At 45.8% G+C, this 14757-nt stretch overlaps 1 protein-coding gene across 13 annotated transcripts in view; it reads right to left on the bottom strand.

Moving 5' to 3' along the window:
• The window catches only part of CLASP1 (cytoplasmic linker associated protein 1), a 178113-nt gene that overhangs the window by 126893 nt on the left and 36463 nt on the right, over positions 1-14757 (bottom strand). For all 13 annotated transcript variants that reach the window (XM_014939521.1, XM_014939528.1, XM_014939553.1 and 10 more), the window contains exons 2-7: positions 10778-10856; positions 10444-10547; positions 9854-9945; positions 9691-9766; positions 6472-6569; positions 5710-5777 (exon numbers count right to left, since the gene is read on the bottom strand). In XM_014939521.1, coding sequence (XP_014795007.1) covers positions 5710-5777; positions 6472-6569; positions 9691-9766; positions 9854-9945; positions 10444-10547; positions 10778-10856 — 517 coding nt within the window. The remainder of the gene's footprint in view (positions 1-5709; positions 5778-6471; positions 6570-9690; positions 9767-9853; positions 9946-10443; positions 10548-10777; positions 10857-14757) is intronic.

Here is a 14757-nt window from a genome sequence, read left to right as displayed (position 1 = left end):
CTTTTCAGCAGCCAGTATGAACCCAACATGGGGAGCAGCTCAGGGCAGAAAAACCATTGGGAGGGAGGTGACACTGCTCCTCCCGCAGTGCCATTTTACACTGACAAGGGCTTACAGACTGCAATCTGCGTGAACATTCGCCAGCCTGCCCTCCCAAAACCTCCGGGACATTCATGCAGCCTGTGTAGGGCTAGAAATAGCACACACTAGCTACAGAGAGGGACTAACACGAGCTTTTAAGACAGCACAGCTCCACCGTATTGCCTGAAGTCATCTGATCCAGGCCACAGAACGTGAAGGTTAAAGCGTTGGTATCGTGTTGGCCACCATTACAGGCAATGCCTGGCTGTGTTACGATCTAAATGGACTGGTATTAATGGTAACAGACAGTCATCCCCCATAATCAATACCATACTCTGCCAGACTGGAAAGAATAACAAGTCTGAGACAGCTACTTCCTGAGAAAGGCAAATCTTTCGGATGTGCAATATTTTTATCATCATCTTTCCTGGTGATGTTGACAGCTGCTGAAAGTGTCACCTTTGTTCAAAAGCTGCAGGAGGTGTCAGGGACACAAAAAACCTGACAAACTCAGCTTGTCTTCAGGCCATAATAAACTTGTGACCGTGGGTGAAGATAAGCCTCCGCCAAACGCACCACAACATTTTGATTACTAATAGCTTTGGTTTGGGTCATCGTTTCCTATCAGCTGTATCTCTCAGCAGATCATTTATTTCATTCTAATATGTCCTGAGCCTTGACTATAAAGTCTTCCAGAGCCCAGGTCCAATCCAAAGTCAACTAAAATCCATGGAAAAACTGTATACGCTTCGTGTTCAAGTCCTTCCAGACATAACACCAAGGAAACCCGTGCAGCATAAATTTCTTGGAGTGTCTGTTTATATATGCCTCTCTCTGCATCACATCCAACTAAAGATCATCGCATAATGCTACACGAAGACAGCAGCTGACTAGCTGGCAATTATTGGCTCTTTCATGCTGAAAATGTATTTGTCCCAGGGGAATAAGGCATCTGCATAATTAGCAAAAGCAGTTACACAAAAAATAATTAGCTTGCTGAAAGCCCAAAGGGGGAAAAACTATAATTTTTGCTTCAAGAGGCTGACTAATTATATGCCAAATAACAAAACAGAGATGCACTGAGAATCATCGAGAAATCCAACGTGGATTTTAACTTCACATTCTAGCTATGAGGGCTGCTGCCTAGCAACAAGCAGCATACTTCAGCATGCCAAACCTCCCTCTGACTTAATGAAACACCTCATATTACTATGCAAACCTCCCCCACCCCACTACACATTTGATTCTTGTATTGCTACATGATAAAAACAAAGCCTAGCCATTAAAAAATATGCAATTCAAGATTAACACAAAGAAGCACTAATGGAGAACAGTAGAGAAGGATAAGTAAATATAAAACATATTAATTATTCTCATAGACTTAAAATTCACATTCTGATTAGAGCTGATTCATTAGATTTATTCATGGGATCAGAAAATGCCCTATTATTTTAAGCACTTTTTCTAGTAGACTGAGATTTCTGTTCACTCATGTCTTGGGAGCCATTAGTTAAGAAATCTTTAACAACTTACAGCATATTCACTGATTTCCGAATTACTCCTGATACACAAATAATGCTGCTGCAATTGCTTTCTTTTACTTGAAGAAAACTTTACCAGTGAGCTGGTAGAGGGAACTTAGCTCTGAAACTACTGCTCAGGGTAAAAGATCAGTTTAGTCATTGTTCTTCTTTGACCAGTTCTTTTGCCATATTTCACCACTTCAGAAGCCACAGTTGCTTTCCCACCTCCCAGTAATACTGCATTATGCAATAAGTCAGGTTTGACAAGCACTTTCAAGTCTTCTTGTAATTAGCACAACTCCAGGGCTCAGTTACGAGTGACACACTAACTTGTTCTTGGTTACCCACCTGAGCTACCCACCACACAAGTATGGATTCACCACGTTCACTCAGAAGACCACATTAAAAATAAAAACTAGTGAGATTTTACGTTTGCTAGTGAGCTGGGGAAGTCATGACATCTCTTCAGTTATTCCTTCCATTTCAGAGGCATGTGTTAACCCTAAACAACAGAAAGCCCTTCCCCAAGGGGGAAAGAGCGTTACTTTTCAGCAGCCAGTATGAACCCAACATGGGGAGCAGCTCAGGGCAGAAAAACCATTGGGAGGGAGGTGACACTGCTCCTCCCGCAGTGCCATTTTACACTGACAAGGGCTTACAGACTGCAATCTGCGTGAACATTCGCCAGCCTGCCCTCCCAAAACCTCCGGGACATTCATGCAGCCTGTGTAGGGCTAGAAATAGCACACACTAGCTACAGAGAGGGACTAACACGAGCTTTTAAGACAGCACAGCTCCACCGTATTGCCTGAAGTCATCTGATCCAGGCCACAGAACGTGAAGGTTAAAGCGTTGGTATCGTGTTGGCCACCATTACAGGCAATGCCTGGCTGTGTTACAATCTAAATGGGCTGGTATTAATGGTAACAGACAGTCAACCCCCATAATCAATACCATACTCTGCCAGACTGGAAAGAATAACAAGTCTGAGACAGCTACTTCCTGAGAAAGGCAAATCTTTCGGATGTGCAATATTTTTATCATCATCTTTCCTGGTGATGTTGACAGCTGCTGAAAGTGTCACCTTTGTTCAAAAGCTGCAGGAGGTGTCAGGGACACAAAAAACCTGACAAACTCAGCTTGTCTTCAGGCCATAATAAACTTGTGACCGTGGGTGAAGATAAGCCTCCGCCACTGGCTTGTACAACCTCAAAAAGATAAACTGAAGTTGCACAGAGCTGCTGACATACTCGATATGGTGACCATGAGCATGTACACTGTATTCGTGCTGGGCTTGGAGGGTAAGGCAGGAGCAACAAACCAGCCTACAGCACTATGAGAAACTGAACCCTCCCTCAAACTCACAAAAAAAAAAAATATTAATACTTAGTGTTATTATTATTAACTTCATAGATGAGAAATTTTTTTTGGAGGGTAAGGCAGGAGCAACAAACCAGCCTACAGCACTATGAGAAACTGAACCCTCCCTCAAACTCACAAAAAAATATATTAATACCTAGTGTTATTATTCTTAACTTCATAAACGAGAAATATTTTAAAATGAACTCATGCAACTACAGACTTTTTTATTGTTAGTGAAGATGAAAAGGTCCTGGCACAGCAGTGGGAGATCCCTATCTTTTCCACGGCTTGGTCTCTGACCCTGTAACACTCCTCCATTCTCTCCAGCTCCCTCTCCTCCAGGTTCCTTTTCAGTCCCAACACCCACACAGGAGCTTCAACAGAGGAGAAAAGCTAACTCAGGGACTCTGGGGGTTGCATCCAGTCACAGCACAAGGACAGCGAGACATCCCGGATCAGGTTAAGCAGAGTGGAGAAGACAGGAGCACTCGGGTCTGGAGGCACAAAAAGCCTGTCAGTGGAGTCAAGGACAGGAGATAGGGTGTGTAAGGTCTCAGGCACTGTACCTGCACGTTAAATCTTCAAATTCATCAAAACGGTGACAGAGGAAAGGGTATTAAAAGAAAAAAATAATTCTCAGTGAAGCCTAAAACTAGCAGACCTAAGACACACAGATGCTTTACTTGCACTTACAGGAAAAAGTGTTCCTAAGGAATCCATTCTTAGGAATTTTAGAATAGATGATTTGCTTTCTTAGAAAGAGATAGCACTCTACGAATTGTCAGCCCTGAAGAGGTCATCCCTATTGTCCCATCTTGCTCCTTTTGATATCTTCAGTCGTGCCAGCAGCCTGGAATCACACCACAGCACGCACTGGGATGCTCAGTCTAGAGATCAGAACTGCCTCTCAAAAGCCAACGATTCACAAGCGATGTCTCTGGTACAGTTCTGGGACATGTACATGCAAAAATGACTGTAGAGCTAAACTCACGTTGCACATTTAAGATAACTAGTTTCTTGCTCTTAATTGATGTTTATTCTTACACATCTCATCTGTATCGTACTATTTAGTATGATATACTCTTCTACTCTTCTAATCAGAAAATCGGATGTGTCACAACTAAGATCACCTTCATTTAGATTAGAAAAAACTCTCGATAAATTTAGCTTAAATTTAGCTAGGGGCACATTAAGCTCCAAAATCTTTCCTTCTCCCACTAAAGAAGAAAGCCAATAGAAATCCCACCCACAGCCATCATCCCACCCCACCACAGCTTTTGTTTAACATCTCCATGTAGCAACACATCTCACCACAGAGCACAAGATTGTCTCCTTGACCCCCAGACAACAGCAATCTGCATAGTACAACAATGCATCAAAGTAACTTTTTTGAAAATCCATATTATGGCACTACTGGCAAAACAAACAAACAAAAGCTAGCCTAGCCAAGTGAAAAGCAGAAGAGTTGGGTCTGCAGTAAGCCTGTTTCAGTTTGAACTAGGCCGTTGCAACACCTGGAGGTTGTAAACCTTAAGATGTTTGCTAAGGGATTAGATACTTACTTTCCTCTTTTTAAAAAAGTACATAGATATTTGTTTCTCAACTGCACTTTTTTTGCCACTGTAAGCCTCAGTTACTTATGCAGTTGATATTTTCCCACATTGTGCAAAAACACAGTTTAAACCCATTCCGCCAAAGGAACCCACACTAGGTCTTCAGCATTCCCAGATGTACAAGAGAATCACATCACGTTTCAGATCACATATCCAAAATATAACATCAGAACTTTCAAATAAGTCCATTTTATTTTTTCTTGCAGGTATTAAGTTTACTGTATTTTAAAATGGGTACAGCAAGAAGAATAGCACCTAGAAGTGAAAAAGATATTTTTTCCAATTTAAAAGAGCAGATATCTCTCTGCTACCTTTGCTTCTAAGAGCATGGTGGGAAATACTGAGGACATCACCTCTCCCCTCTCGGCCTTGCAGAGGGTGTGAGCTTGATAGGAACCCACAGCACTGAACCCAAGTTCTTCATCTCTGCTCTGCTTGGCTATTGGCAGAAAGACTAATCCCCTCACCAATAATACTCTCAAGAATCTATGCCTAAAAATGAATGATATTTATTAAAAATAATTCCCGGCTCATAAGCTTATCTATAAGAAAAGCAGTAATAATTTGTTTTTAAAGCAAGCAAAATACTCTTCTCAGACAAGGAAAAACAGAATTAAGGCTCTGATAAGTGCTTTGACTATCAGTTATAAATATACAAAGTACACAAACTTAGGAGCTGCAAAATACAATCCATAAACAATAAAAAATGGAACACAGTTACACTAATATGTACACTTTCTGTGCTATTTAGGGCATTAAACTGAAAAGGCTTCTTCTCTTCAATTACTATTTAATTTACCTTATGAACAATTTAAACAAAGATGCACATGGACTTGAAAACAGAAGATGTGTTTCCCTAATGACACTCAAGAGGAAAAGAAGGACAAGCTCTAACACCACTTTCTGTTCTTGAAACTTAAGCTTCTTTCTCCTTCTGATACTACCAGGAAGACAGAGCAGACCAACTGAACACCAATTTATTCTGCAAAACCTACATGTGTATTTCTGAACAATCAACCAATACTTCTCTTCCCCAACAGAATGAGTGCTTGCTCTGTGTCTGTTTGAATGCCCCACCAACTGAAAACTGCTAAAAATGCTCAAAAGAGAATACAAGTACTTCTACTCACCACCTGAAGTCTGGATCATGTTTCCAGATTTTTGGACCTCGTCGAATTTTGTAAAAATTACATTCAACCTGTTTGAAAGTTAAAAAAATACACCATGAATAAGTGAATTTATTTTTTAGGATTCTTCTAATTTAAGATGTTATAGGATAAACTTTGCTTCACTCAGGTCATTGAGAGCACTGTCAAAAGTGTCAGTGTGGAGAGAAATTATTTTAAAATTTAAGAAAAAAAGAATCAAAATATACAAAGGCTGATAAGAAAAACTGAAAAGCAACTGATATATATTACAGAGAGATAAGAGATACAATCGGAAACACATTACTGAAGATGACATGTCTAACTGTATTTCCAGTTCATTACTACTTTGCCTGTTCTAACTATTTGCAGAGATGCCACATAAACAACAGCTTCACACATTTGTTTTTAGCCTTAACACTTCTTTCCCGTTCATGTCACAGGTCCGATGGAGCAGAAGATCTTTATCACATCCCATTATCTGCTAACTACACATCTGTAATAACTTTATTGGTTTACCAAAGACACTGTGGCATACTTGTGCAAAGGTACAGGAACCACATTAAGTGCAACCTGAGTGTTTGTAGAATTAAAAGAAAAAAAGAAAAAAAAAAGGCAAACCACAAAACCCCCTGATCCCAGAAAAAGGTTCAGTCATGCAGCTCCTGATCCCTTCTAAAGGAAGGCAGGTACGAGAATAAAATGTTGCCCAAAAATAGTGAAGGCATAAGGACATTTTTAACTTACCGAGATTGGGGTAATCCTTTTTTACTGAGATCAGCCCTTACACGTTCACCAACATGTCTATAAATTTCCACGAGGCTGTTTATTGCTGCATCTCGAACCTGAATGAGAGATACGAGAGAAATCAATCATCTTTATAATTTAAATAAATAAATCACTGCCCTACGTTGGAGAAAGAAATTTGCATGTTTCTCAGCAACACCAGCTGCCACTATACACGTTACCGCAGAGTTCATGAAGGAGCTTCCATCCCTGCCTTTCAGATATTAACAGTATCCGAAGGTGTCATTTAATTGAAAAGGCAATCAAGACATAAGACGAAGGGTTTCATACACAGGGAGCTCAGCTACCTTGGCCCAACTCCATTTAATTGAAAAGGCAATCAAGACATAAGACAAAGGGTTTCATACACAGGGAGCTCAGCTGCCTTTGCCCAACTCCACCCATTGTGTGCAACAGGTACATTTACTGAATAAAAAAGAGCAAGGAGAGACATGAACAGACCCTATATTCCTAGTACATTATAAAACAAATGTTTTTTTAATACCATCTTACAAACTTACGTTTCTGTGTTGATAACAAAATACAGGGGCAGAGAGGAGTAATCAATCACCCGACTCATCATGAATTTTGCATGGTTTCCAGACTGATTTGCAAGAAATTGCTGAGCACATCCTTTTTCTTCACCCAACAGAAGAGCCACAAATGTGATTATAGTGTCACCTTTCTGCACTGAACCCCCTTCCTCCATCAGCCACCGAAGGTAAGCCATCTGCTCTGCCTCCAGAAATACCTATGGACCCATGCGCTACTGCTTCGCAGAAGATGACCAGCTACCCAAGCATCTCCACAGTCAGGACTAGACACAGGATATTTTGTGGGCATGAGCTAGAATCACCTACAGGTGGGAGTCAAAAGGCAGGCACATGTGCCCAGCTTCCAAGTCAAAAAAAAAAGACTAACGCTTGACTCACACTCATCTTTCCCCATTCTCCTGCTCCACAGCCTTCCCATCCAGGAGGTCACCACCACTTTCTGAACTGATGCCTTCACTCATGCCAGCCCTTACTCAGGTTCTTGCCTCTCTTCTCCCTACTCATCAGCCCCGTATGCCACCACCCAGGATTTCTGGGCACAGCTCCAGGGGGCTCTGGTGTCACTAACTTGTGGGTAAGCAGACGCTAACCCAGCCTCACTCTCTGCCTCTGACAGCCAGGGAGGAGAGGTGGCTCTGCCTGCAGTGGGACAGGACATGGCAACAAGCTCTGCCATAACCCTCCAGCCACAATATGCACTTCAGATGACCATGGAGGTCCTCACTGAGTGATCTAGAAGGACTGGAATGTCAGACATTGGAATGGGCTGCCCAGGGAGGTGGTTGAGGCACCATCCCTGGAGGTGTTCAAAAGACGGGTTGATGTAGTGCTGGGAGATATGGTTTAGTGATGATGCTCCTTGTTTGTTGTGTGGGTGTCTATTTTTGTCAATTAGGTTGACGGTTGGACAAGATGATCTTTAAGGTCCCTTCCAACCTAGAAGATTCTGTGATTCTGTGACTGCCTCTGTGTGTAAAGTTAATCAGAGGAGCAGGGTAAACCCTATATTGGGTAAGGCAGGGAGCCCCTACTATCATACTTGGTTTAGTCTACCACAGCAACAACAAAATTTTAACATTCAATTTGCTTTTTGCGAAAACAGTCATAGTTTAAGTATTTTTTTCATACCAGATGCTCACTGGATTATACAATTATATTAGTTGAAAACAACAAAAACACTCTTTCTGAAGAGGGCAGTAACAGAAGAGCTTCCATACTCACAACAAAAGGGAAACACACTGCACTCCCCCTGGATCTGTGTCTCCATCATCTCTCACCAAGAGAGGGCAGCATTGACCGAGCATCAGGGCTCCCAGAGTCAGGAGAAGACACTCGCGGGGCAGCAGCAGCCCTAGGGGAGCTTTGGTTCACTCAGGAGCCGCTTTGATTTGTGTCTGATCAGTTCAGGCATGGGCTTTCCGGGGATGAGGAACCAGACCCAGGAGAAGGCGCAAGAGATCAGTCTCATTCTCCCCTGCAGCTGGGTACTGGGATAACGAGCTGTGCCAGGCACATGGAAGATGAGGGAAAACACATCTCAGTGTCCTCATCAACTTTCTGATTCTTTCAACAGCCCGCCAGTGGCAGGACCAAAGTAGGTGCCTGTGAACAAGTCCAAGCCCTAAACTTAGCATTCCCTTGAAGAGTAACATCTTGCTCAGTCACAGCTCAGAACTACAAAAGACCCTGAACATTAAACTTCCTTAGAAACTTCTGGGTGTAACGTAACCTGTTTATCCCCCTGTGTTGGCACAAGCAGCGAGGGAAGGCTGATCCACACTCCATCCTCCAGACAGCCACGGGAACGTGCCCAACTCCCCAGAGCCAACGTAAACCCATTCCCCAGTTGGCCACCCCACACTTCCTTCCAGTGAAACACCCACTCCAGACCTGGATCACAGACGTGTCACCCACGCTGGGAGGGCAACAGGGATATTAAAAAACTGCTAGTACACATGTTTGTGACAGAAGTTTGAATGCTGCTTCCCCAACCCCCTTTTCTCTCCAACCTCACGTAATCGCATCTAATTTCAGGTTAGGTCCTACCCAGGGCAGGACAAAAAGCACGAAGAAGTGACAGATTTTTTTCAGCACGAATTTTCATTTGGCTTGCATCGCTGATTTAAAGTTTCCTATACAGCTTGCCTTCACCCCCCCCCCCCAGTTGTACAGGGAGGTTCTGAATAAGGATTCAGAATCTCCCCATACAAGTTCTGGCAGCGCACATGGCCAGGCTGTCCAACTGGTCCCATCTGCCCTCCCTGCCCAGACTGGTTCTTCCCTAAAGGTGACGGGTGCTGCACCGAGCCCAGAGGGACCCTGCAGCCTCCCCTGCGTTCGGGCTGTAAGGCACAGGAGTTCCCTTCCCACAAAAGCCTCCTGCTCTGTTCATCTCACCTGCAGATTCACGTTGTTCTATTGGAGCTCTTGTGGTAATTGATATGCTGGTTTAGGCATTCAAATCACACCTCTTCAAAACCAGCCAAGGGCTCTTAATGAACAGCATTGTTCAGAGTTCACCACCAGCAGCACAATTAGCTAATTTACCAGATGGAACACAGAGCCCCGCTTACCAACAAGGCAATCAGCACAACCTTCAGACATGACTTCACAGCAAAAAGCTCACCTGGCTGTTTGGATCTCCAAGTAAGTTACATATATGTGGCACTATCTTACTCAGCGTTAAACTCTGAGCTCCAGATCTGGGAAGAAAGAACAGAAGAGCAGGGGTGTGAGTCACAGAGCAGGCTTGTGTACCTAACGTAGCTTTGCAGGAGGTTCTGACTTACGCATTGAGTGTTGCAATAAGGCAGAGGCAAATCCCTTCTCTTGTCCGGAAATTCTTGTGTTTGAATCCTCCTAGCATCCTGTCCCACACGTACTGTGGAAGACAGAAAAGAAGGTGAAACAGGAAAAAAAGGAGGTGGGGGAAGAGATAGATTCTTTCTTCTAGTAGATGTACACCATAACATCTCTGGAGCTTAAATATAAGCTTTACATTCATCCAAGCAGAACAGGACAAGAAGTAGAAAGACATTTTTAGGCTATTTCTTTGCTCTGTACTGACTACACAGTGACTCCCCACTACCTAAAATGATGCCTTTGCTTACACAAAACACATACCTCCCAAGGACCCAGAACAACTGCTGTGACATCCACCCATCCCATCCTTGGGAAAATCCACCAACACTTGCACTCCCATGTGTATCCTGACATACAGCAGCATTCTCAGATGAAGAGAATATCTCATAACAAGGCGTAAGGAGATGAAACCATTTCAGACAGAGCCACAGGAGAAAACCCTCTGTCTGACAGAAGAAAGTTCTCCTTTTCAGGCAGCCAGTCACTCTCACACACTGCAAAGGGCTGTCGAGCATACCTGAGGGTTAGCAGCTTGTTCCATGATTTTTAGCAGCAAGGTCTGATCCTGCTCCCTCACCGAGTCCTTAGAGTCTCCCAGTCTATCAAGTAAACTCGGCAGCACTGAGGAAAGAAAATAGGAACATCCAAATCCCTCAGAAGAAAACTGTCACGGCTCCTCTGCTCTCCCCTTGCCTGATGAAGGGACGAGCCTGAAACCACCAAAAGCCTCCTGAGGAAGAGGGAGGAAGCCTCCCTGAGAAGAAGGCTTTGTATGTACAGCAGACAGAGGGGACCCCACCAAAGCAACGGCGACAACCCCCACCTCACACATGCATCCCCCCATCCCTTACCTGTGCCAATCTGGGCCTTGAAGCGATCTTGCAAGCGGGACACCAGCGCTGAGAGGATGTCGATCCCCAGGAGAACCACCTGCAAGCACAGGGCAGACAGTGTTTTAGCGGGCAGTCCTTCACCCCGGGCCTTGGCCAAGGCACCTGAAGATGGAAGCACTGGCATCCACTCCCCTTTCCCACCCACCCACGCCACCGGCACCGCTCGCTCGGGTGACAGGGCTGCACAGACACACACAGCTCCACCTCGCACAGCTCCCGACAGACAAGCCAAGTGGTTTACAAAACAGAAAAGCACCAAATTATTGCTCCCTGTGACATCTACAAGCCAAAATTCCCTGCCAAGAGCTTGGCAGAGCCAACAACTGTAACTGCCACTCAGTGCTCAACTTGTACACGTACATGTGCAACATACACGTACCATATGCATAACGATTTCAGTATTTGCTGTAACTAACAGTTCTAATTAATTGTAATTATTACACTTGTAATTAGAAAACGGTGCGTGCTAACAGCTGCCTAATTATTCACTTGCAGACATGAAACCCAACGCTTTCATGACATCATTGAAACCTGGAGAAAGGCGCTTTGTTTGAGAGAAGCTTCAGGACAGGTTGTAGATAGAACCCCCGCCCTAATTAACTCCATTTAATAACAGTACCAAAAAAAAAAAAAAAAAAAAAACCTTCATTTGATCACCCAAGGGTAAGGTCTGTTTGCCCTTTACTCAGCCTGGGTAGCCAAACAGCAGTGAGACAGGGACTGGACTGAGAGAAGGGAGATTGTGAGCACAGTTTAAAAGCTGCGGTTTGAAATATGGCTCTGATTATCTTTCCATTAAAAAAAAAAAAAAAAAAAAAAAAAAAAAAAAAAAAAAAAAAAAAAGATATTGAATACACTGTGCAGCTTGTATACTAAATACATGGCAAAACCCTATAGATCATAAGAGTTCTGTATGGGAGAGCTTTCCGCGGGTTTTTAGGGAGGCGCTGAGGGCGTTAGGGACAGCCAGGCTTCCGAGGCGGTGACACTAGGGCTGTCCCAGCGCAGCGGGCGGCGAACACCCCGCACACACCTGTACCTATGGATCTATACATACGCAGCTGCGCGGACGCGGCTAATGGCGGGGCGGCCGGCAGGGGGCGCGCCGCCCGGCGCGGTTGCCCCACCCCCTATGCAAATAACGGCCCGGCTGGCGCAGAGCACTCAGGCCGCGGTGAGCTCTCCCCTACCGGCGGCGCGCCGCGGTGGCCGTTTAACCGTCCTTATCTGGGGGTTGCGCGGCTGCTCGATGAACGCGTGGTGAGGGCAGCACTGCTAACGCCTTAGAACAACACACCGGCGCCCGTCTTGTGCGCGGCGCAATTTTTGGAACCTCGCACCGCGGCGGGTGCCCGGCGCGTCCTTAATAACGGCTCCACTCAGGGCTGACTTCTACCACAAACGTCTGTTTGTCCGTTCTCCCTCCTCCGGACCGACCCACCGCCCTCCGCGGCGATACCCCGCCCGCAGCCCCGCACAGGGACCAGGCCGTTCCCCAGCCCCGGGGCTCCTCCTGTGGATTGACGCCACCGCGGGAGCTGCGCACAGGGCGCAAGGAAAGAGCCCGCTCCGCCCCAAGTCTCCCAAAACTTCCCCCATCGTACCGCTCCACTGCAGTTTTCTCCCACCACCTGGCCTTCAGCCGTGCCATTTTTTTAACTCGACACCACTTGCAGCGTGCCGACAAGACCTAGAATCTCCTTATGTGTCAAGGGAGAATTTTCCTCGTGCTTTTATAAGCCGTCTTTTCGTTTTCACATTCTACTTGCAGGCTGGATTTAACCCACCATCGACACATGCTCGCCCAGCTCCAAAACCAGCTTAAGTCCTGGCACTGCCCGCCCGGCTCCTCCCGGCTGGGTATGGTGAGAGGACAGGGCTTTAGGCCCTCATTAGCCTAGAAATGCTTTTAAGAGAAGTCACTGGGCCTGTGGAGGTCGGGCATCACTCACAGCTGTCTGACCAGAGTCCCAGCACAGCAGCATCCTGCCTGCAATTACCGAGGTGTGCCCCGGGGATAAATGGGATCCCGGGAGAGGAAGGGATCCATCTCCTCTTCAAACTGCCTGCCAGCCGGGAAGAGCCGGGGGAACCCACGGCTCAGACATGAAAGGGAACACATGCAGAGTGCAAACACAGCCACTTACCCTGCAGTTCACCCCCAGGATGAGACCGGGAGGATGAGCTAAGCCTCCCAAGACTTTTTGCTGTCGTGCTTATAGAAATGGAGAGCTAATTAGCGCAATGATTACAGTGGTGGCTTGAGCAGCTATTGAGGAAACAACTGCTGGGGGTGACCAAGTGTTGTTCCCTTTCATGCTGGATTCATTTATCAACCCTGACGTGCCACCTGCCTCCGAAACTGCTGAAAGGTCAGAGGTGGAAAGTTGAAATCACATATGGATTGAGATTGAGATCCAACAGGTGTGTTAAAGAGATGGATGAAAGGAAAACCCAGGGCATCATCAGCAAATGAAGAAGGCCACGAAGATGATCAGAGGGATGGAGCACCTCTCCTATGAAGACAGGCTGAGGGAGATGGGATTGTTCAGCCTGGAGAAGAGAAGGCTCCGGGGAGACCTTATAGCGGCCTTTCAATGTCTGAAGGGTGCCTATAGAAGAGCTGGGGAGGGACTCTTTGCCAGGAAGTGTAATGATAGGACAAGGGGAAACGGTTTTAAATTGGAAGAAAAAAGATTCAGATTAGATATCAGGAATAAATTTTTTACTATGAGGGTGGTGAGACACTGGAACAGGTTGCCCAGGGAAGCTGTGGATGCCCCATCCCTGGAGGTGTTCAAGGCCAGGCTGGATGTGGCCTTGAGCAACCTGCTCTAGTGGGAGGTGTCCCTGCCCATGACAGGGGGTTGGAACTCGATGATCTTTGAGGTCCCTTCCAACCCAAACCATTCTATGATTCTATGGAATTGAATTCCAGCCCTTGTTGTATTGGATTGACTGCACTGAAGAGCCCACCCCAGTTTACCACAGAAGCAGTCACTGAAGCACTGCCTGAATTAACACACACAGATGAGCAGGAGGAACTTCAGGAGCAGCAGGACTGTCACACAGGCCCGGGGCAGTGATGGGCCCTCTCAGCAGCCACCCCGTTGCTGTGATCCTCAGCACAGCCCTGGCCAGGGAAGCCGGCCGGCGGGCACCGCTCCACACCAAGGCACAGGAAGGACAGCTCTCCACCCAAAATGCCAGATAAGGCTGCAGTGCTGACAGCTACACAGCTATTCCAGGCCTTTACATCAGCACGGGTCTCGCTTCATGCTCCAAGCAGGGTAGGACTCAACTCACCAGCATTTCTAGGGGCACTGAGGCCCCCTCCAGCCCTCGACTGAGAAAATACTGGGTCAGCAGCTGCCACTTTTATACGGCCCCCCAGAAGAGTGATCTTGCGTCTCCCAAACCCACTGCAGAAAGGCACAGTGGCACAGCCCCAGCTCTGCCACTTTGCTTATTTGACTCCAGACGTTCTCCAAGACAGTCAATAAAGCAATTTGTGCCATCCAGTATTCAGCTCAATTGGCATCTGCTGCTGCTTTGTAATGTCTCAGAGTACTTTCCGGAGGCCCTAAGGGCTGTCAGCAAGCCCTTCTCCCGGCTCCCTCCAACGACAGGTCTCAAGGCACCATCATTTCTAGTAAACAAGGCTCTTATTAGTTCCTGGGATGCAACACAGCCTTTCCCAACACAGAAAATATGGTTGTTTGTTTTGGTTGGTTTGTTGTTGTTTTGTTTTTTAAGAGGTCATCAAAAACTTACTTCAAAGAACTCAAAGCATCTGTCCTTTAATACCTGGGTGGTGTTGAAAGGCCTGCAGGCAGCTCCACATATCAGAGCAGACAACCTACCATCATCTTGTTCTAACAGTAAACGCTCAGCAAGCGTGGCAGACAAATAAATGCATCCAACACAGCTTAAAAACA

This window comes from Calidris pugnax, unplaced genomic scaffold (assembly GCF_001431845.1).
Source record: "Calidris pugnax isolate Ruff unplaced genomic scaffold, ASM143184v1 scaffold21, whole genome shotgun sequence".
Lineage (NCBI taxonomy): Eukaryota > Metazoa > Chordata > Aves > Charadriiformes > Scolopacidae > Calidris > Calidris pugnax.
This window is presented reverse-complemented; position numbering and strand designations above follow the sequence as displayed.